At 28.3% G+C, this 25,295-nt stretch overlaps 1 protein-coding gene across 6 annotated transcripts in view; it reads left to right on the top strand.

The window, feature by feature from the left end:
* LOC101901052 (uncharacterized) overlaps positions 1-25,295 on the top strand; it is a 51,263-nt gene that overhangs the window by 14,331 nt on the left and 11,637 nt on the right. For 3 of the 6 annotated variants that reach the window (XM_005191428.4, XM_005191426.4, XM_005191427.4), the window contains exons 4-6: positions 5,825-5,894; positions 10,229-10,338; positions 24,681-25,028. In XM_005191428.4, the coding sequence (XP_005191485.1) occupies positions 5,825-5,894; positions 10,229-10,338; positions 24,681-25,028 (528 nt within the window). Of the gene's footprint in view, positions 1-5,824; positions 5,895-10,228; positions 10,339-11,339; positions 11,658-24,680; positions 25,029-25,295 lie in introns of those variants that run through there. The other 3 variants (XM_005191429.4, XM_005191430.4, XM_005191432.4) reach the window with 2 other exon arrangements.

Raw genomic sequence — 25,295 nt, 5'->3', positions numbered from 1 at the left:
AAAATAATGCTTTGGAGCTTTAAAAAACACAAACACATTCATTCATTCAAGGAGAAACACAACACCTTTTTTTAAAAAGTCAAAATAAAAAAGTCATTATAAATTTTATAAAAATATTTTTTTAAATTAAAAAAGGACAAATAAAATATTGGGAAAATTTCAAAATTTTAGAAAAAAATTAAAGAAGAAATTTATATTTTTTTATAAATAATCTCAAAAGCAGGAAAATTGAATACGACATTATTCGTCTGACAGAATTCATTTTCATAATCCAATATTTTTTTTTAATTACCAAATAAAATCTGACAAACACATAAATCACACAGTGTCACATTAGGAAAATATAAAACAACAAGAATACATATTGTATATATATTTTCATAATTTTTATTTTTTCATAATATTTTCTTTTTTTAATGTTTTTTATAAAACATCGAGAAAAAAGCTCTGGCCATTTGGTTTAAAATTTCACGTTTTTTTATTATTTGTTGTTATGACAAAAAATAAATATTTTTTTGTTTATATATTTTGTGTGTGTATTCGTTCATCTCTCACTCGTTTGTTCATACATATGAATGTATGTGTGTGTTATATGTGAGGATCATATGACGCTCTCCTTGCACAACAGCTTTTGTGCAAAAAAAAAAAAAAATCGAGAGAGAAATGTTAGAGTAGCCAATGAGAATGCTTTCTCCACAAAGGGGTGGATATATATTTTTTTCTGTGTACGTTCATATAATTTTAAAATTTTCAGTGTATATATGTAAATGATTTGATTCTGTATACATACGTCTCTGTCATATGTATCCCAGAGCTGTTCAGCTGAGTATTTTTTTGTTAGGCAAAGAAAAATGTGTGGGCGTTTATTGATGAAAAAAGATGAGAAAAAGAAAGCTTTTCAAGGTTCCATTTCATAAATAAATTCAAAATTTTTATTTTACACACACACATGCATATTCCCACTTATGTGTGTGTGTAAAATAAAAATTTTAAATTTATCTAAGAAATAGAACCTTGATAAGCTTTCTTTTTCGTGTTTATATAAAAATGTAGTTTAGCAAATATGTTCTTGAAAATAAACAGATCTAAAGGTCCACAAAGAAAATAATGAAAACGGCAAGGTTTCAACATTTCAATGTTAGATATATAGGGCTCCAAGAAAATGATTTTTTTATGAAATATATATATATATTTTTGAAAAATTCATACATCTCATGTAGAGTTAAATTTTTTACATATACATACAGCTAATTAAAATTAAAGAAAAATTGCAGACTTGCAACCAAAAAATTCCGATTTATTGGATTTTTAAATCCCACAAAACAATCCCAAGGGTCCTCGGCTAAAATAAAATATTTATATACCCTCAGCCAGGGTTAGATAAAAAACTGCAACAGAGTCAAACGCCATAATTTTTAAATTTTTTCTTTAAATTTTATTGAATGAAAGCAAAAAATGTCTGAAATAGCATCAAATTTTAGAAAAAGTTTAGATTTTTTCGAATCGGTCAACTATGGCACGAATTATGGTCTTCAAACGGCCAATGAGGCCGTCACACGCTGCCCGAATGTTGCTCTGCGGTATTTTGGCTCATTCCCGGTGAAGGGCTTGCTTGTGATGATCGACACTTTGGTATTTTTTAGTACCAACCTTGCTTTCCCATGGCTACGTTTTAAGCCCTAGGTCTATTTGGACCAAATCCTTTGCAGGATTTTTGGAGTCAAACTAAGGGTTTGTGTCCAATTTGATTCAAATATGGTACATCGTCATATTATTTTCAAACTTAGATTGTGGTCGGAGATGGACAATATAGGCCCACACCTACTGGTACCAACTTCCCCATATGGCTACAGAGAGTATATATCATTTTATATATATGTCTCATCGAAATATCGGTTTAGAAGCAGGGTCTCTCAGGACATTTGAGGACTATCTAGCGATGTCCGTCCTTCTGTCACAAAAAATATTTTCTGCACAGAAAGAGAACCGATAATCCGATTTTGCTCCAACTTTGCAAATCCTAATATTCGCAACAGTTCTAGGACAGGTGCGAAAATGGACAATATCGGTCCACTTCATCAAGTACCTACCTCACACTAGGTCAAAATTTTAAATAATTACAACTCTTATAAAGTGTGATATAAGGGTCAAATTATCTTCAAATTACACACATCTCAATGTCTTTACTAACCCAAGATCTCGTGTTAAGATGGAATAGATCGGTCCATTCCCTCTGGTACCTCCCCCACAAAAAGTCGAATATTTCACAAAAAAATATTTTCTGCACAGAAAGAGAACCGATAATCCGATTTTGCTCCAACTTTGCAAATCGTAATATTTGCATCAGTTCTAGGACAGGTGCGGAAATGGACAATATCGGCACACTCCATCAAGACCTCCCCCACAAAGGGTCAAAATTTTGAATATTTATAACTCTTATAAAATGTGATGTAAGAGTGCGATGATCTTTATATTATACACTTCCAAATATTTTTATTAACAAAACGTTTGGTGTGAAAATGGAATATATCGATCCACTCCTTCTGGTACCTCCCCCACATAGGGTCAAAATTTTGAATATCCATGAAGCTCATAAAACGCGAATTTAATATCCGATTCCATTCGAACTTGGTAAATCTCAATATTTCCATCAACACAAGATCTGTTAAAAATATGGTGGGGATTGGATTATTCCTTCCGGTACCTCCCCCACGAAGCGTCAAAATTTTGAATATCTATGGAGCTCATAAAAGGCGAAATTAATATCCGATTCCATTCAAACTTGGTACATCCCAATATTTCCACCAACATAAGATCTGTCATAAATATGAGAGGGATCGGACCATTCCTTCTAGTACCTCCCCCACAAAGGGTTAAAGTTTTGATTAACTAAAACTATTTCAAAATCCGAAATAAGCATCCGGGTTTCTTCATATTCCATATTTCCCATTATTTCAATTAACTCAAGATCTGGTGTGAAGATGGAAAATATCGGTCCACTCCTTCTGGTACCTCCCCTACAAAGGTTCAATATTTTTAATATCCATGAAGCTCATGAAACGCAAAATTATTATCGAATTCAATTCAGACTTGGCACATCGCAATATTTCTATCAGAACAAGAACTGTTATAAAGGTGGAAGGGATCGAACCATTTCTTCTGGTACCTCCCCCACATAGGGTTCAAGATTTTGAAAAAAAAAACAAATCGCTCAAAGAAAAGGAAATAGGCATCTAACTCTCTTCAAATTTCGTACATACAAACATTTTTGAATTTAATTAAATTGAAATCAGAAAAAAATAAATAAATGAAAAAAAATCCAAAAAATTAAAAAAAAGCATTTAAAAAAAATTAAAAAGATTTTTAATAAATCTGGATACACATTTTTTTTAAAGGTCCGCCATATATTAAAATTATATGGAATACCAATTCTCCTTGTACTCTGAACAATTACTCTACACAGTTAAATAAAATCTAAAATGTTTTATTCCTATAAATCATATTTAATGCAACGGATTTTGAAGCCCCTCCACACAAAATCCACAGCTTTTTTTAATTTTCTTCCCAAAATAAAGCCACGAACTGGTAAAACACCATTCCCCCTTTTCATATTTTCATGTCAAAAAATAGGATTCTAATTTTTTTTTTTTTTTCATTTTTCTTTTTTGTTCTCTTTTCAAAAAACAACAAAAAATCATAAAAAATTAAATAAATATTAAAAAATGCAACAGAATATTGAAAAAATATTTTTAATAAACAAATTGCTATTAAAACAGGCAGAGTAGTTTTGTGGAGCAAAGACAAAACCAAAAAAAAAACTTCTATCAAGATTAGGACAGCAAAGCAACAACTTAAAAATTAGGAGAAAAAATTATATATTTTTTATATATAAAAAATTAAAAAAAAAAAACAAAAATAAAAATGTTAATAAAAAGTAATGAAAGAATTGATTTTGAAGTAAAGCTAAGATGTTTCAATCAGTTTTGGTGCCTTCCAATGGAGAACGTGGGGTAGGAAGAAGCTTGGGCACACTAATTTTAAAAATTATGATAATTAATTATTATAAATTTAAAGAAAAAATAAAATTGAAAAAATATCAAATTTTGAAGCGAGAATATTAATCGTAATCGTCATGGAATATGAGGAAATGATGATTTTACCAATAAATTCATCCGAAATTTGTGGGCCTCTAAGGGGCATAAAATATGAAGTCAAAAAAAAAAAAAATGGAAAATCGAGAAACCTTTTTGGATGGTCCTCTAATTACGTCGTCATGGAAACTGAATTAGTATAATTAAGGTATAATTTAATTCATAATGAAATTGTAAAATATGGCAAATTTTGAGAAAAAGAAATTGAAAAAATATCCATTTAGTTGGATCTAAAATTAATAATTTCCGGATAGTTCTGCCAAAACAATACATGAAATTTTCATATCTTTTTTTTTTTTTTAAATATTTATTATAAATTTTATAACGTTCAAAAATACTAATTTATACCTAAAAAACCTACAAAATCAAAATATATGGAATTTTATAGGACCTTTTTGTATACCTATTTTTCTTTTTGGAAAATTGTTCCAAATCTGTTCTTAATATTCTAAACAGGGAAGAATTTTTGCACATTAAAATTCCTGCAATTTTAAAGGGGTTCAAACCTTTAAAAAAAACAAAAAAAGACCTCAATTTTAAAATTAAGGTATCACAAATTAACACTTCTATTTGAAATTTTTTCAAGGATTTTTTTAATTTTTCAAAAATATTTTAAAGATCTCACTCTTTTAGAATTTCGAAATATTATGAAAATTATTTAAATTAAAATATTTATTTTTATTTATTAAACTAAATAATTGAATTTCCTTATTTTGGAAGGAACAAGTCTTAAAAAATTGGTTGCTGTCCTCATAATTTTATATCTTGAATTTTCTTTTTTGTATGGAAATCAGTATTCTCCCCTTAAAAAATCGCTTCTCAATTTAAATTGTATATAAACATTAAAATATGACAAAAAACCAAATGAGAAAATATTTACCACTAGACGAATATAATTTTATATTTATCCATAAAATAAAAAAAAAAACAAAATACAAATTAGGACAGTTACGTCTATGAAATATAGGTTTAGGCCTCCCATAGCTCATGGATTATTTGGCCATTTGGATGTCCTGACGCCTTCTTGGGTAATTAAAGACTAAGTTCTTATATACATTTTTCTCTCAATTTAAAATTCTTATTTTAATATCCAAATATTCAATGTAACGTCCTGACCTCCGTCTTGTTGAAAAATTACCTTCGAAAAGAAAGTAAAAAATCTACAAAACTTTTAGTTTTTTTGTATTTTGTTATCATTTTTCGTTTTATTGTTCACTTCAAAGTTATTTAATTTTATTTTTTTTTCATTTTATTTTTCACCCATTCATGAATGCATTTCTTTTTCGTCGTTAAATTTTTCATTTCATTTCTTCACAATGTGTTTTCTAAGCTCTTATGACCTCCCATCCTTCTTTTTGGACTTTAATAATTGTTATTAATTTTTTTTTCTCCACAAAAAACTGTTTAACCTTTCTCACCTGCCAAAAAAAATGCCAAATAACTTTGTGGCAACTAAAACCAATTTGCTGCTGCCGCTAAAAACAAACAATTTTTGTGGTAATTATTAAACAATGCTTTAAAATACCCGCTAAAACTGCCCGAGAGCTATGCGAATCAGCTGCTTAATTTTTTTCTATTGCTTTAAATGTAAGTTATTTCCTCTCTATTTTTTGATTTAAAGAGAAAAGTTTTTAGGCAAATTATTAATGGTAATTTTTGTTATTAATTTCCAGTTCCAGCTAACTATGACGCTGAACGTGCCTGGAATGATCATTTGAAACGTATGCAAGAAATTGAACGCAGGTATGTAAATTAAAAACAAAAAAAATAAATTATTTTAAGAAATAAGAATAAATAAATTGTTTTGAAAAGTAGGGACATTTCGGCGTATGAGTAATGACGTCAATTATACGCTCCTTGGCAATAATGTAATTTATGCCATCGTATATGCACTGGCGTTACGTATACGCACCAGAGGCCAAGGGCATTACTTGGGGGTTACATATTTAATTAAAACCAGTAAAGGAAGAATAAATGTCGGGCGGGCCGACTTTATGATACACCATACCTCTTCGCATATTTTGTAGAGATTCATATAACAAATAAAAAATATATGACAAATCGGATGAACAATATATAACGGAGCTTTGACTATATTTGAACCGATTTTTACCAAATTTGAGATTAGACTTGTTTATAGGCTCAATTTGTTCGTAAGTGCCAAATTCCATCCGATTTGGGCTAATATTACACGTTTGGTGCACAAATCGGACGAAGATATATGTATGGGAGCTATATCTAAAATTTTGACCGATTATCTTCAATTTCAATAATACTCTTCATGACTCCACATTCGAGCCAAATATTTCGAGGATTATGACACGTAAGAGGGTAAAGTATGGATCTTGCGGTTATAGTAACTAACTATAGCTCTATTTGTACCCATAGCCATATGGCTTCAAAGTGTATATATAATTTCATAAGGCTCATCTCTCATCGATATAAAGTCTTTTAGACGCTAGGTCCCTTTGGATTAGATCCGTTTCGGAACATTTGAAGTATATCTAGTTAAAAGTCTATCGAAATGAGTATCCGATTTGGTCCAAACTTGCTACATCGTAATATTATTATCAAACTTAGTTCCAGGTCGAAAATGACCAATAATGGTCCACTACTTCTGGTACCTTTTCCCACAAAAGGTCAAACTTTTCACAGAAAATAATTTTCCTCAAAAAACGAAAACTGATCATCAAATGTTGTAAAAAATTTAAAAATTCCAATATTTTTATCAGTGCAAGGTGCGAAAAATGGACAATATCGATCCACTTCATCTGGTACCTCCCCAACAAAGGGTTCAAAATTTTGATTAAACATGTCTCTCACGAAATGCAAAATAAGCATCCGATACTTTTAAAATTTCCCACATCCCAATATTTCTACAAACACACTATCTGGGGTGAAGATGGAATATATTGGACCACTCCTCCTAGTACCTCGCCCACAAAGGGGTCAAAGTTTTTAATAACTAAAGCGCTCACAGAACCCGAAATAAGCATCCGATTTTCTTCAAATCTCACAAATCCGAATATATCGACGAACACAAGATCTGGTGTGAAGATGGAATATATTCGACCACTACTCCTAGTACCTCCCCCACAAAGGGGCCAAAATTCTGAATAACAATGAAGCTCATAAAACGCAAAATGAGCATCCGATTTCTTTGAAACTCAGCGCATCTCAATATTTCTATCATCATAAGATCTGGTGTGAAGATGGAATATATCGGCTCACTGATTCTGGTACCTCCCCCACAAAGGGGTCAAAATTTTGAATAACCAAAACGGTCATAAAACGTGAAATAAGCATTCGATCCTATCTAAACTTCACACATTTCAATATTTCTGCTAACAGCAGATCTGCTGTGAATGTGGAATATATTGGTCCGCCCCTTCACGTACCTCCCCCACAAAGAGGTCAGAATTTAGAATAACAAAAACGGTCATAAAACGTGAAATAAGCATTCGATCCTATCTAAACTTCACACATTTCAATATTTCTGCTAACAGCAGATCTGCTGTGAATGTGGAATCTATTGGTCCACCCCTTCACGTACCTCCCCCACAAAGGGGTCAAAATTTTGAATAACGAAAACGCTCATAGAACCCCAAATAAGCATCCGATTCTCTTCAAATCTTACAAATCCCAATATATTAACGAACATAAGATCTGGTGAGAAGATGGAATATATCGGCCCACCCCTTCTGGTACCTCCCCCATAAAGGGGTCAAAATTTTGAATAACCAAAACGCTCATAGAACCTGAAATAAGCATTCGATCTTTTCTAAACTTCACACAATTCAATATTTCTATCAGTACCAGCTCTGCTGTGAATGTGGGATATATTGGCAGACTTCTTCGGATACCTTCCCCACAAAGGGGTCAAAATTTTGAATAACCAAAACGCTCATAGAACCCTAAATAAATATCAGATTCTCTTCAAATCTCACAAATCTTAATATATCGACGAACATAAGATCTGGTGAGAAGATGGGATATATCGGCCTACTAATTCTGGTACCTCCCCCACAAAATGGTCAAAATTTTGAATTATCAAAAAGCTCATAGAACCCCAAATAAGCATCCGATTCTCTTCAAATGTCACGGATTGAAATATTTTTACTAACACCAGATTTGCTGTGAATATGGAACATATCGACTTACTCCTTCTGGTACCTCCCCCACAAAGGGGTCAAAATTTTGAATAACCAGAACGCTCATAGAACCCCAAATAAGCATTCGATTCTCTTCAAATCTCACAAATACTAATATATTAACGAACATAAGATCTGGTGAAAATATGAGATTTATCGGCCCACTCCTTCGGGTACCTCCCCCACAAAGGGGTCAAAATTTTGAATAACTAAAACGCTCATAAAACGCGAAATAAGCATTTGATCCTATCTAAACTTCACACATTTCAATATTTCTACTAACAGCAGATCTGCTGTGAATGTGGAATATATTAGTCCATCCCTTCACGTACCTCCCCCACAAAGGGGCCAAACTTTTGAATAACCAAAACGCTCATAGAACCCCAAATAAGCATTCGATTCTCTTCAAATCTCACAAATCCTAATATATTGATGAACATAAGATTTGGTGTAAATATGAGATATATCGGCCCACCCCTTCTGTTACCTCCTCCACAAAGGGGTCAAAATTTTGAATAACCAAAACGTTCATAAAACGCGAAATAAGCATTTGATTCTCTCGAAATCTCACAAATCCTAATATATTGACGAACATAAGATCTGGTGTAAATATGGGATATATCGGCCCACTCCTTCTGGTAGCTCCCCCACAAAGAGATCAAAATTTCAATAAACAAAACGCTCATAAAATTTGAAATAAAGAAGGGATCCTTTCTAAACTTCACACAATTCAATATTTCTACTAACACCAGATCTGCAGTGAATGTGGGAAATATCGGCATACTCCTTCGGGTACCTCCCCCACAAAGCGATCCAATTTTTGAATAAACAAAACGCTCATAGAACCCGAAATAAATATCCGATTCTCTCCAAATGTCACATATTCCAATATTTTTATTAATACAAGATCTGGTGTAAATATAAGATATATCGGTCCACTCCTTCTGGTACCTCCCCCACAAAGAGGTCAAAATTTTGAATAAAAAAACACTCATAGAACCCGAAATAAGCATTCGATTTTCTTCAAATCTCACAAATCCTAATATTAAGATGAACACAAAATCTGGCGTAAATTTGGGATATATCGGCCAACCATTTCGGGTACCTCTCCCACAAAGGGGTCAAAATTTTGAATAACCAAAACGCTCATAAAATTCTAAAAATCATCATATATCTCATACAAGACGGATCAATTATTTCAAACAGTCCATATTTGGTACGTCACAATACTTAGGACTTAGTTTTGATGGCGTATGATTAATATTAATTTCATGGCGTATGATTGCTTTTAAACTTTGGAGGTGTGCACTACTCGTGCAATAGGGCATAATTATTAATTAAAATGTCCATTTCCAGGCGTATGCTTGATACTTGTTCATGTTTTGAAAATATTACTAATACGTCGCATAGATGTTTCAAAGGTTGGGAGCAGACGAAATTCTATCAAATCCAATATTTCTATCGATTTCTTAATTGTAAATAATAACATTCATACGCCCCATAGACCGTCACGAAATTATAAATTTCAACACTCATACGACCCAAAGACTGCAATTTTTTTCAGACTGATACGAAACGACAGATGCGAAGATACATCCGATACGTTTCGATAACACCCCTCTAAGGGTTCAATATTTTGAATAGCCATAACCCATATATTTTTACTATAATAAAATTCATACAAATAATAACATTCATACGCCCCCTAGACCGTTACGAAATTATAAATTTCAACACTCATACGACCCATATACCTCAATATATTTTTTTCAGACAGATACGAAATGGTCCACGCCTTCGATAACACCCCTCTAAAGTTTCAACATTTTGAATAGCCATAAATGATATATATTTTTACTATTTTTTTCCAAAATCAAAATTCTGATTTTTAATTTTCTCCTCCCTTTCTATCCTCCCCCTTTTTAGATACCCATCCCGTTATGGTTTGTATCTGAAGGACAAGCCCTACACACCCAATGCTTTGGTGCCCTTGGAATACGAGCCCGAGGATAAATTGCTCCAAGAACTCAACAAGGGTAAGGAATTGTAAATAGGAAACAAACAAAAACCAATAACCAAAACAAACCAAAACAACCCAAAAATATATATTTAAATATATAAATATACCATCAGAACTACAAAATACAATGTAAACAAAGAAACACAGATATAAACAACAACAACAACAACGAAATCCAATCTAAAAATCGATGTAATTTGAAACGAGTAGTAGTTATCGGAGATACATTTACGACATCATGTTTTTTTGTAGCATTATCCTCTACTTAAAAAAAAAGAAAATTTATATAAAAAAAAGAATTTTTTCAAATTCAAACCAAAAAACAAATAAAAAACTATATATACACAAATATATATATACACAACAAAAAAAAAAAACCAAAAAACCACAATGTCCTTTTTTACTGGAAATGGAAGGAACGCTTGAAGAAAAAAATGGAGGAGGGATTTTTTTGGAAGTCAAAAAAAAAAAAAAAAATTGGCGAATTAAAAAAAAAATAGAAAAAAATTTGAAGTTGTAAAAATTGCAAATTATTTATTTTTTTGTTATTAACATCCACAGGACAAAAAAGGGGCTTTAAATAAATTGGAATTTGAGCTCTTCAATTTTCTTAATTTTTTTTCTCCCAATTTTTAAAATTTTGAAACAAAATTGAGTTCTTCAATTTTCTTAATTTTTTTCAAAATTTTGAAACAAAATTTAGCTCTTCAATTTTTAAATTTTTTTTTTTAAAATTTCTAAAATTTTGAAAAAGATCATGAAACACCTGAAAAATATTTAAAATATCCGGATTTTTTTTCTCCTTGTGTTCTTCCATTTGTCTCTTCTTCTTAAAAAAAAACCCAAAAACTCCCACCCGTGTACCCAGCTCTTTCCTCCCCCCCCCCCCCTCTCCGTGACAACAAAACCAGAAACACAACAACAAGAACAACATGCATTTTCAGATGATATTCAAACTTATTTTCACACTTGGCTTCCTTCTTCTTCTTTTTTTTCCATATCTTTCTCTCCATACAGCAAGAGCTTGAGAATTTTGTTTTAAGAGGATAAAAAGAAGAGATACTCTAAATTTAGCAAAAAAAAACAGCCATTAGTTAGTTTAGTTTTGGAATTGAAGTGAAGTGAAGCTCAGAAGCCTAGGAAAACAAATGCCACAAAATATGCAAAAATCTCAAAATCTTGAAATTGATTTTTGTTTATTTTTTTGTTTTCAATTCTCTTAATTTCTTTGTTTCATCATTAATTTTTTGTGTCTATTTAAATAATTTAAAAAAAAATTAATAATATATGTTTAAAGGAAACAATTTTAACAACAATTACATAAAAAAAATAAAATTAAGTCAAAAACAAAAAACAAAACTTTTAAATATAGTTTAAATGTAAAACATATGTATTCTGTAAATTAAAGAAAAATAACAACAACAACAAACTATTTAAACAAAACATAATGCCAAATTTATTTAATAAAAAAATTATACCAAAAAAATCACAAAAACACAAAAACCGAAAAATCCAATTTTTTAATAATTTTATCCAAAAGAAGAGTTTCGTTAAATGTTTCATTATCTTTTCATGGATAATAGTGAAGATCATCCAAAGCGAAAATTAGGTCAAGAAAAATATGCAGAAAAATTCAATTATTAACAAAAAAATAATTTGTGGCGCATGATTAATATTAATATCAGGGCGTATACTTAATATAAATAAATAATTTCAATTATACGCCCCAGAATTACGGCGTATGAATAACATAAATTATTTAAAATGTAAATCAAGACAGTTATACGCCCCAGTGGTCATATATTTATAATTTACATTGAAGCATATTTTTATACCCTCTACCATTCTATGGAGGGTATGGTATATTAGATTTGTCATTCCGTTTGTAACTTCTCGAAATATTCATGATAGTCCCCACAAAGTATATATATTCTGGATCAGCGAATAATTCTAAGCCGATTTAGAAATCTGTCTATCTGTGTATTTAGCCAGTAGGGAGGTTGAATTCTTAAATGGGCCATGTCGGTTCACGTTTTCGTATAGCCCCCATATAACGATACCTCCCGATATTCGGTATTTTGATGATTTTAGCGACATTATTTACCCGAATCGTTTCAAATTTCGTATTCGGAGTTTGTAACAGGTACTGCAGCCTATGTCTAAAAATTTCGTAAGTAGGTCCATGGCTTCGTATAGCGCCCATATAACGTTAACTCCCTTTATTCGGTATTTTGATGATTTCAGCGACATTATTTACCCGAATCGTTTCAAATTTCGTATTCGGAGTTTGTAACAGGTACTGGAGCTTGTGCCTAAAAATTTCGTATGTAGGTCCATGGCTTCGTATAGCCCCCATACCTCCCGATATTCGGTATTTTAATGTTTTTTGCTACATTATTTACCCGAATCATTTCAAATTTCCTATTCGACATTTTTAATGTGCACTACAGCCTATGCCAAAAAATTTCGTATGGAGGTCCATGGCTTCGAATAGCCCCCCATATAACGGTACCTCCCAATATTCGATGTTTTGATGATTTTATTTAAAATTTCGTATTCAAAGTTCATAACAGGTAGAACAGGCTATGACAAAAAAATTTCATATGCGGTTCCACGTCTTTGTATGGCCCCCATAGAACGGTACCTCCCGATATTCGGTATTTTGATGATTTTTAGCGATTTTTTTATACCGTAATCATTTTAAATTTCGTATTCAAAGTTCATAACAGGTAGAAAAAGGCTATGACAAAAAAAAATGACTTATGCCGATCGACGTCTTCGTATAGCTCCCCTTAAAAAGGTCATTATTTACACAGTATTTTTTCGGAATTGTTCAAGTTCCTTCCAAATGGTGAGAGTTCCTTCCAAACGGAGTGTATTGAAAGTTCGGCCCGGCCGAATTAAGCTGCATTTTTCATTGATCCTAATGATATAAATTTTGAGACTAATATGAATATAAGGGCGTATGATCAATATTAATATCAGGGCGTATGCTTAATATTAATTAAAAAAAAAAAACATATTTTTTCATACCCTTCCATCCGCAACATGATTTTCGAGCTATTATCAACATTGAAATTACCTGTTAAATCAATGTTTATATACTAATACCTCCCAAATTCGAAAAAAAATATTTGTATTAGGAGGGTTACTTAATATAAATTAAATAATGTATATTAGCACTCATACGCCACATGGATTTAAAGCTAATTTATTAAAAAATATATATATTTTTTTTAAATCCTCTTCCAGAAAAAATATTACCCAAATACCTTCCAAATCCAAAATAGAATTTGAGTAAGGCGAATACTTAATATTAATTAAAAAATCAATTATACGAACTATGGCATACAGAATACATTTTTAGAAATTTCCCCAAAGGAGTCTGTGCTTTAGAAGCTCTTTCGATTCAAAAATTCCCCTGAAATTTTTTTAAGGCGTACGCTTTATTTAATTTTTAATAATTTTTAATAATTTCATAAACCACTTAATTTTTATTCCATTGGGGTATGCTTAATATTGATGAGAAAGGCAATGTTAATACTCATACGCCTCATACCATAAACAAATTGAAAATAAATGATATTAATCATACGCCTCTGAAGTAAAAATAAATTTTTGCAAGAAATCCACTCCCTTATTTGTATATCAGGACGTATACTTGATATGAATACCATAAATAATACATTGAAATATACCTGCGCCAGACTTCCAACAGAATTTTCCAGTAAAGTGGTCTCAATGGGGTAGACGGAATTATATAAGAAAATACATGTTAATACTTATACGCCTCCTTGACTCCAAAATTCTTAAGGAATTTATTTATTATAAGTTCGTATAGGTGCCTCATAGATCACTTTTTTTTTGAAAATTTCTTACGCAATGAACTCCCCATACGTTCGAAGAGTCTCAAATATTTGGACGTATACTTGATAATAATTCCATAAATAATAAGTAAAAATAAGCATGCGTCACATAGGCATAGAATTTTGTATTAAATTGCTTTCAGGACGTATACTCAACTTCAGGTCAAAAAAAATTATAGTAAATATGTACTCTTAAAAACATATATAAAAAAGTTAAATTTTTATATATTCTCGAAGCCCTTTTAGAAAGTAATTGTGACATTACAATCCATAAAATTTTATAAATTTTATTGGGAATTTCTCAGGATTTTAAAAAAGAGTATACAAAATAAATATTTTAGATTTTATTTCGATGTCCTGAGGTCCTTTGGGAAGTGTAATTAGTTTTAATTTTTTAAGAAAACATAAAAAAATAATCAACAAATTACTTTACTCTGGCCAAAGTGGATTTGGAGGTAGTTTCTTGGATTTAAGATTTAACAAGGCGTATAATTAATATTAAAATATTTTTTTAAATAAAATAATAACACTCATACGCCACAAAATATCCAAAAATAATAATTTGGGAACCTCGACAATTTCTCTGCATATTTTTCGCAATTTCTACAATTCTCCACAATTATCACATTTTTCTCTTCATATATTTACCACATATTTATTTATTATAAGTTTTTTTTCTAATAACCAACATTTTTCTTTTTCATTGTACATGAGCGGTTAACAAAGCTAAATAGATTAAATGTGTAAAGTAGAAATAATTACAAACAAATTTAATTCTAATCCAAACTAATGCTAATTCACTAAATTTTGCCTAAGAAGCTTTTAATCTCAATTTTATTGTTGTTGTTGTAATAATGGGAAATGAATTTTTCAATAATTTTTCATTGGCCACATTGTTGTAAATAATTGTCTTAATCCATTTGGTTTAATCAATCGCTCATGTGTAATGTGTAAAAAAATAATTATAAATGAAATAAAAACTGCAATAGCTGTAAAAAATATGCAAAAAAATATTAACCAAAACAAATTTTTTAAAGGCATAAACCAATTTTAAAATTTTAAAATTTACGTGTATAAGTAATTTTAAAAATTATTTTGAAATACGAAAATTAGGAAGCAATTTTTTTCAGGGGAAATATTGAACAAAATCCCAAGATTTGCAAATATCGATTTTTCTGTTCTTCAGGGCGTATGATTTTTTAAATAGAGTAAAATTAGTTAAAAATGGGACCAATTCGCAGATTAAGCTCAGATCGAAAAATGTCGGGGTCATATGTTTTCAATGGGGTGTTATATTAAATTAATTTATTTGAACTTTATTTTTTTATTTAATTAATTATTTATTTATTAATTTTTTTTTTTTTTTGGAAAAATAAATGGAATTTTTTTTCAATTTTGTTTTTTTAAAGAATTTTTAGAAAAATTAGAAATAGCCGATCATATATATCCTTTGGGATTTGAACCGCGGACCTCTGTGTGCAGCCAACTAGAAGTTGCCGTCTCTACGTTCAGAGCCATTAACCCGTCTTCCTAAAGCAGCACTAAAACAAGTGTATGCATTGGAAGCAATGTAGTTGTTGTGGACAAAAAATCCATCACTACAAAAACAAAACGTTGCTGTGAAAAAGATCTGCCAATAGAACTTGAGTCGAACCTGGAGAGTTTCTAGTGTATAATTCGCATATGCTAATTTGCAATAAGTTCGAAATATATACTACTTTCCAGAGAACGGCCCTTGTAAGCCATCATCCACATCAAATATGCCTGATGAGCCGCTTAACCAACGGCGAAACGCGTCGCATAGTGGTGAGTGTGTGATAGTGTCTATCTGGCCTTCCTTTTCACTGCAAATTTCAGATCATTAAGCTCGTCTCGAAAGAGAAAACAAACACTTAAATCATAAAAAATATTTATTTTACCAATTAGGAAAAGTAGTAGCAAAGGTGCTTTAGAGCGTATAATTTATATTATTTTTTTATTTTATTTTTTATTAATTATTATTATAATTATTATATATTATATATTATTATTATTATTATTATTATTATTATTATTATTATTATTATTATTATTATTATTATTATTATTATTATTATTATTATTATTATTATTATTATTATTATTATTATTATTATTATTATAATTATTATTATTATAAGTTCTTTTTTTGATGAGGGAAAATCCCATTTATGCCTTTAAAAAAATTTGTCAATTAACATATAAAATTTAAAACCAATAATATTTAATAATTTCACAAAAAAAAAGAACTCCACCAAAAAAATACCAACACTGTACAAAATATATAAATAAATTTAAAAAATAAATGCGCCACATTCAGCAACGCCAACAACCACGACAACAGCGACAGCACAAAACAGCCATCAAGTCATCATCCAAAAATAATATCAAAACCAAAAACTCGATGAATGCGGAGACCACAGGAGATTGTGCCTGGCAGATTGAATACTAAACAACTTAATCTACAAAACCTAAAAAATGCCATCCGAAACATTTCCAAACATTTCTCATTTCATCCCTTTTCGTTTCCCCTCTCCCTCTCTCTCTTAACTCTTAAGTAACTGAAAAGAAATCATTTTTATTAATAAAAATAATAATAAAAGCAATTCAATCAATAAAACCAAAACTAAAAAAACAACAACAAATGTTTTGTTTCATTTCAACAACAACAACACCAGCAACAATGATTATTTGCATTTTTGCAAGGAAAAGAAAACCAAGGCTCTGTTGCCTAAAATTTTTTGGATTTTGTTTTTTGGGGGTTCTTTCTTTTCTTCAACTAACCAAAAGATTTTAATTTTTTATTAACACTTTTTTATTAATAATTTTTTGTTTTGTTAATATTGTTAATTAATTGTTAATTACTAATTTTTAATTTATGTATTATTTTGTAAAATATTTTTATTATTTTTTGTAATATTATCATCAATAATTTATTTTAAATTAATTATTTTTTGTTTTATAATTATTATTTTTTATAGTATCATCAGTTATTTATTTTATTTTAATTATTTTATTGTTATTATTATTAAATATTTCTCATCATTTTTATTTATTTTTTTTTAATTTAAATATTATAGTCTTGAATGATTTTTTATACATAATATTTTATTATTATTATCTTGTTATTTATTTTTAATTTATTTTCACTTTCTGATGTTATTTGTAATTTATTTTTTAATATTGTTTATTTGATGTTTATTATATTTTATAATTGTTTATTTTATTAATTTTATATATTTTATTGTTAATATTATTATTATTATTATTATTATTATTATTATTATTATTATTATTATTATTATTATTATTATTATTATTATTATTATTGTTATTATTATTATTATTATTATTATTATTATTATTATTATTATTATTATTATTATTATATTATTATTATTATTATATTATATTATTATTATTATTATTATTATTATTATTATTATTATTATTATTATTATTATTATTATTATTATTATTATTATTATTATTATTATTATTATTATTATCTATTATTATTATTATTATTATTATTATTATTATTATTATTATTATTATTATTATTATTATTATTATTATTATTATTATTATTATTATTATTATTATTATTATTATTATTATTATTATTATTATATTATTATTATTATTATTATTATTATTATTATTATTATTATTATTATTATTATTTTCTCATTTTTTCATATATTATTTGTAATTTATTTTAAAAAATGTTTTAGTATTATTTTTGCATATTTTTTTATTTATCTATATAATTATAAAAATATAATAAAAGAATAATATTATGAAAAAATAAATAAGAATAAACATTTAAAATTTAAGAAAAAATAATTGCTTAATTTTTTAATGTTATTTTTTTAAAATTTTCTTTTTAAATTTTATTTTTTATTTATTACTATTGCTCTTATAAATATAATTATTATATTAACTATTTTTATTTTTATTTGCATTAATTTTTCTTATTTAAGTTATAATTATTTGTTTTTGTATTATTATTATTTATAAAATAATAGAAATATAAAAAAATAATAAAAAGTACACAAATTTAAAAAAAAAAAAAATAACCATTATAACATTTAAAAAAACAAGGAAAAAACATGATAAAAATATATATTTCTATGTAAATAATATATTAATGTTAAATTTTTATTCATTTAAATATTTTTTTTTTAATTTTATTAAATTAATTATTATTATTATTATTATTATTATTATTATTATTATTATTATTATTATTATTATTATTATTATTATTATTACATTAATTATGTTTTATTTTCATTATTTTTTATTTAAATTATATTTAGATTTTTTCTCATAATATATATTTTTTATTTTCATTTTATTTATTTTTGTATGTTGATTGTATTTTATTTTAATTTTTTTTTGGTATTAATATTCTGGTATTTTTTATTTAATTATAAATAAATATAAAAAGTAAGAAAAAAAATACCATGAACAAATAATATGTTTTTACCTATTATTTGTTAATTTCTAAATTTTTTAATGTTTTTTGTATTTTTTATATATTATTTTTTTAATTTTATTAGTAATGTTTTATTTTTTTATTACATATTAATATATGCACATTATTATTTTAATTTATATTATTTGTATTTCACTATTAATATATAATTTTTATATTTTTCATTGAGTTTTATTTAATAATTTGTATTCATATATCATTTGTAAATTTGATTATTAATCCTCTTTATGTTTAATATATTTATCAATTTTATTTTTACTTATTTATATTTATTCCCATTATTGCTTATTTATTTTTATTTATTTAATACACAGGCATTTTAAATTAATTTTTGTTGTTAAGAAAATTATTATTTTCATTCTTATATATTTATTTTTTGTTCAAATATTTTCATTATAATATATATACATATTATTATATATATGTTTATTATTTTTTTTACAAATTTTAGATTTTTATAATTTTTTTACTCACTAACATTGATTTTGTGTTTGTATGTATGTCCATTTTTTTGTTTCTTTGTAAATTTTTGTTTTGTAAATATCTGTGAATATATGTTGTATTGTATTCAACAAATATACTGCCTATCTCTCTCTCTCTCTTTCTCAAATCAAAATTTCTCAAATTTTCCAATCATTCATTCAATCAGTTTACATTTTCTCTCTCTCTCTCTTTCTTTCTCTCTCAGTAAATCAGAAAAATCATTAAAACAAAAATATGAAATATTTAACGAACGACAAGAAACATTATTTAATTATGTGTAATGTTTGTATGTATTAATTTAAATTGTAATTGTTATATGTGTCGAAAATTATTTAAATGTTTAAATTATTCAAAATTTATTAATTTTCTTCTTTAAAAAATTTCTTCTTAGAATTGATAAATGAGTAGGACTGGAAAAATTAGCAAATCGCCTGAATACAAACTTCTTGTAGTTCGTATAGGTTACAAAAATTACCCCAAAAATCACTCATATATCCCAAACTCCGCTAGATGTAAGAGTAATTTCCAAACGTTTTCCAAAAATACCAATTCCTTCATGACCTCAATATGGAAGTTTTCAAAGCGTATACGTAACATCAATTCATAAAAAAAATTGGATAGTAGAATATTATTATAATTGCCTCTCCGTTTATATTTTTTATAATTTAAGGCTTCATAAATAATACTTGAACTTATTTCATGTCAAATGACATATGAAATATAAAGGGTAAAATATATAATTTTATTCAGTATATGTACGAATTTCGTAAATATTTGAAAATATTGCTCAGACGATGCATCCTGTTCAAATCGTCTCACTCACAGTAAGCACATGTTCGTGATTTTTTATTCCATATATGCGGTTCATGAGGTCATTTTTTAAATCTTGCATATGTTTTGAATATATAGATTTCCCATTTCTATAGATCACCCAACTTTAATTTAAATAATTTTGAATAGGCCTTGAGAGAAATATATTGAAATTCTCCAAAATATGAGGCATATGATTTATTTATTTTATTTTTGTCAAAAAAAGAACATTTTCCAGAAAAGAGATTTCCCCTCAAAAAGTAGCCGACCTATTTTAGCACACATTTTTTTATTGTAAATTTATCCAAAACTATGTCCCAAATGTTAGTTGTTTTGTGTCAATAGTAGCTGTTTAATTATCTGTTTATGTCTGTGTATATGTTTTTTGATATTTTTTAAATTTTAAATATTTTTTGCTTTTTGGCAAAACAAGATATATTTTTTGTATTTTGAAGTTGTTGGTAAGTACTAATAAAATTTTTCTTTCTAATACACACCCAGACACTCCACACAAATATTCATGTTTCTTCATGTAGTTTGTCCCATGAGTTTTGGAACTTACCTTTCACAATCACCAATTTATGTTAGCAGTTATTTTATTTTTATTTTATTTGAAAATTATATTTAAATTTTAAAGATTATCTGAAAATAGAAAAGAAAATTATGATTAGATCTTTTGGGAAAAGAAACTTTAAAATTTACGTCATTTAGTACAAAGAAATAATTCCTTTATAAGGGAACACTAGATCGTATGAGTATTGGCATTTTCTGCAATGAATTACTCATACGACCTATATGTGTACATATCAATACTAACTGAGGTATTTGACACCTATGGCTTTGTGTGTTATGCAAATATTATATTTTGTAGAAATTTGTGTGTCAATTTTAATGCAATTGAGTTTTTTCTTTTGTCAAATTGTCAATAGAAATGCAAATATCGAAAATATTGACAATGAACATTTTAATTGCCAAATAGTTGTAAAATTGACAATTATATAAAATTGTTGCCAAAAATCAATTGGAAACGAAAATATCTGCAAAGATATTAGAGAGAGAAGGGGTATAATGTAAGGATACCCGTCCTAAACTAGTGCTTACTTTTCTTTCATTTTCAATATTAAATCAAAGGAAAAGTTTTCAATTATATCCTTTAATTAAATAAAACCTTCAATTCGTATGTAGGTACATCTGAATTATGTTGAAAAAAATAAGAATCTTTTCTAGACCTGGGCCTAACGGGTTCTCCAAAGTTACAAAATTTATAAAAAGCATTTTTTACAAAATATTGTAGATATTTTTAAAACAATCAACATTTAGTGGATTACAAAATTCTATAACAAAACACTGAGTGTAGGGGTATAAACATTTGACAAAAATTCTTAAAAAATCAAGGGTTTTTAGTCTAAAGATGTCGGTGTAATTTGATCTATAGATAATTTTTAGGTCCTTGAAAAATCCTGAATTTTTGGTTTACAAGTCCTTAAGAAATTCTTTGAAACAGCACAATTCTAGATTTACAGGTCCTTAAGAACGCTTAAAATTTCTTATATTATTATTATAGAAATCCTTATAAACTTGTTTAAAAAATCCTCCATTGCCCCTTTTCAAATATTTCAGATCTTTACAATTATTTAAAATTCTTCTTTACATATTCTTTATTTTCTTTTAATTCTCGGTTATCAGTTTTAAGGCCCTTAAACTTTTTTCTAAATTACTATTATTATTCGAAAAGAGGAAAAATTCTTAAAATAATTAAGCAGTGTTTAAATTTATTTAAAAATCTACTTTTGTTTTTCAGGGAGGGTCTGTGATAAAATATTCTTCCAAGCATCAACGTTCACTGATGCATAGGTTCTGGAAAATTTGATTCTTGAAGATATAATCTTAAAAACTATAATATGTTAAGTATGCCTTTGAAAAAATAGCCATTTAAAAAATACGCCTATAGTATCCTTTAAGGCATTTATCTTTTTTTTTTTTTTTCAAAAAATTCTCGCCCTGTTTCCCTCTTTAAAAAAAAATTACAAAATCTGTTGTAATCATAGGAAAAAATTTTAAAACTTAACATCTCTTGGAAAAAACGTATTTCCTTGTAAAGAGTATTTAAAGCCACGTCCTTCTAAAAATTCACGTCCTTTAGAAAATAAGGCTCTAAATATGCACATCTTTTGAGAAAAAAAAATTAAAAATCTACATCCTTTTAAATTGAAAACAAAAAAAATTTCCAAAATCATCGTCTTTATGGAAAAGCCTTTAAAAATAGGCATCCTGTTGGAAAAAGTTTTTTTTTTTTTTTTTTAATGCATTTCCTTTTAGAAATAGGTCTATACAAAGCCACGTACTTTTGAGTAATTTCTTTAAAAACATAGGCCGTTTTTTATACCCTCCACCATAGTATGGAGGGTATATTAAGTTTATCATTCTGCTTGTAACACCTCGAAATATACATTTTAGATCCCACAAAGTATATATATTCTTGATCAGAATAAAGTTATATGTCGATTTCGCGATTTCCGTTCGTCTGTCCGACTGTAGAAATCGAAGTAGGTTGATAAAATTTTACTCAAATGGGTATTATGTCTGCCGGACTATGGTATTGAAAATGGGTGATGTAGGTCCACGTTTTGGATTAGCCCCCATATAATGGTACCTCCCTTTTTTCGGCATTCTTGTGATTTAAGCGACATTATTCACCGGAATTTGCTTCAAATTTGGTATTTGAAATTTGTAATGGATACTAAAGCCTATGACAGAAAATTGTCTCTGCAGGTCTACGTCTTCGTATAGCCCCCATATAAAGGTACCTCCCGATATGCGGTATTTTAATGATTTTAACTACATTATTCACCGGAATTTGCTTCAAATTTGGTATTTGAAATTCGTAATGGATACTATAGCCTATGACAGAAAATTGTCTGTGCAGGTCTACCTCTTCGTATAGCCCCCATATGACGGTACCTCCCAATATTAGGTATTTTAATGATTTTAGCGACATTATTCACCGGAATTTGCTTCAAATTTGGTATTTGAAATTTGTAATAGATACTAAAGCCTATGACAGAAAATTGTCTCTGCAGGTCTACGTCTTCATATAGCCCCCATTTAACGGTACCTCTCGATATTCGGTACTTTGACAATTTTAAAGACATTATTCACCGATTTTTTTCATGTTTCGCATTTGAATATTGTAATGGCTTATGACAAAAGTTGCCTATGCAGGTGCACATCGTCGTATAGACCCAAATATAATGGCTACATTTGGAATTTTTAACGGATTTTATTTATTTATTTATTTTATTTTATTTATTTTTTTTTTTTTTTTTGAAAATTGTCAAATTCGTTCCAAATTGTGGAGGGTATTCAAAAATCGGCAAGGACGAACTTACAGCTTTTTACTTGTTTTTTTTTTATCCACGTTCTTCCTTGTCATTCGTAAATAATATTTTCGTCTGGTTACTTCTTCTGACCATTCGAAAAAAAATATTTTTTCAAATCCACGTTCCAAAAAAAATATTTTATGTTTAATCAACATTTCCTCTGGTCTCTTCAAAAAGTCCACATTCTTTCTGTTCATCCTAAAAAATACTTTTTTTAATCCACGTTCTTTGTGGTAATTTCAAAAATATATATTTCTTTTGGTCCAGCTTCCTTTTAGCCATTCGAAAAAAAATATTTTTTTAAATACACATTCCTGCCGGCCATTCCAAAAAATATTTATTGGTCCTTCCAATTTTTTTTAATATCCCTGTTCTTTCTGGTTATTCCAAAAAATATTTTTTAATCCACCATCCTTGTCATTCTAAAAAATATAAATTTTTGTAAATATTCACGTTTCAGGGGACATCGATAAAATATAGTTTCAAAAAAAAAACAATAATAATAAATAAATAAATATATAAAAATATATAAAAAATTTCTTAAAAATATAAATTTTAGTGTTCCTTTAAAATATTGTTTTAGGAATTCGTGTTCTGTTTGGCATTAAAATAAATAATGAATAAAAATCCATTTTAGTAGTACTATTTTTGCTGTAAAATTTTAAGATTTTTTACTTTTTTTAAATCTAAATTAGTAAATTCATCTTTGGAGGAAATAATCTTTAAAAATCCTTGAAATACTTTTTAATTTCCATATTTTATTAATACTTTTTTTATTTTTCATAACCTATTTCTTTGTGACTTTTTTTAATTTTTGTGTCAACATCCCATTCAACTTGAGTTATTTTCTCCTTCTCTCCCTCTCTCTCTCTCATTTCCTGTGAAAGCTCTCTCGACACATCTCTATGTGTTTTGTCACTTGTGTTGTGTCCAAATATTTCACACGAAATGTTATGAATATATTTTGTACAACAACAACAAAAAATATATTCCCAGGAATTGTAAAAATGATCTGAAAACTATTTACATAAGGTTCGAATTGAATCCCCCCCCTTGCCCTCTGCCATTTAATTTATCAAATTGTGGCATGTTAATTATGCATAGCCAACCGGTCATTTGAAAATGAAAACAAAAAAACTTTTAAAATTAATGTTGAGAACATGTGTTCACATGTGTCCATGACAGGTGTAACTGTGTGTGTATGTGTATTGGTGTCAAATTGTTCAACACTTCATTAAATTCGCGATAAATTTATTTTTAAAATATATTAATAATTTTTTTTTCCCTCTTTTTACAGCTCGCCGTTCTCCATCTCCCGCTGGCCGTGTAAGACGCGCTGGCAGTGAACCCTATGTGCCACCACCATCCTACTGGACCGGCAATGCACCCAGTGCCTCTCGTGCCTCGCGTGCCCCCTCTCTATTCGATCGCGCCCCATCTGTGTTCGATCGCGCCGCCAGCTTGGCCCCCTTCACCAGGCCATTGTTCCGCGCCAGCTCGTTGGAACCCTTGGATGAACTCTTTGCCAGTAAGTCCGATGAAAAGCCTAGAGTAGAACTAGAGCGTGCTGGCTCTCCAAGTCCCACTCCCGTCAAGCCCGGTCGTTGGGGTCCACGCCCCAATGAAGTTTCCTACGATGCTGATGGTAAACACGAAACTATTTTTCAAAATTATTCGTTTCAATGTTACTGTGGCCCTTAAAAAAAAAACAACAAAAAAAGCCAAATTGGAATGCTAAATGTTTGAAATTCGTTCGTTCGCTCGTTCGTTCGTTTTTTGGCGTCTTTTGAGTGAATGGCCTAAATGCCTAAGTGTTCCATTGCATTTTGGCAAGGGGTAATTACCCACCCTCTCTTTTCCCAGAGGAATAATTTTTCCCCGCTGCCAAAATGATATATCTGTTCTCAGTGTT

Source organism: Musca domestica, unplaced genomic scaffold (assembly GCF_030504385.1).
Source record: "Musca domestica strain aabys unplaced genomic scaffold, Musca_domestica.polishedcontigs.V.1.1 24, whole genome shotgun sequence".
Lineage (NCBI taxonomy): Eukaryota > Metazoa > Arthropoda > Insecta > Diptera > Muscidae > Musca > Musca domestica.
The sequence above is the reverse complement of the archived record's forward strand: the minus strand, read 5'-3'. Positions and strand labels throughout refer to the sequence as shown.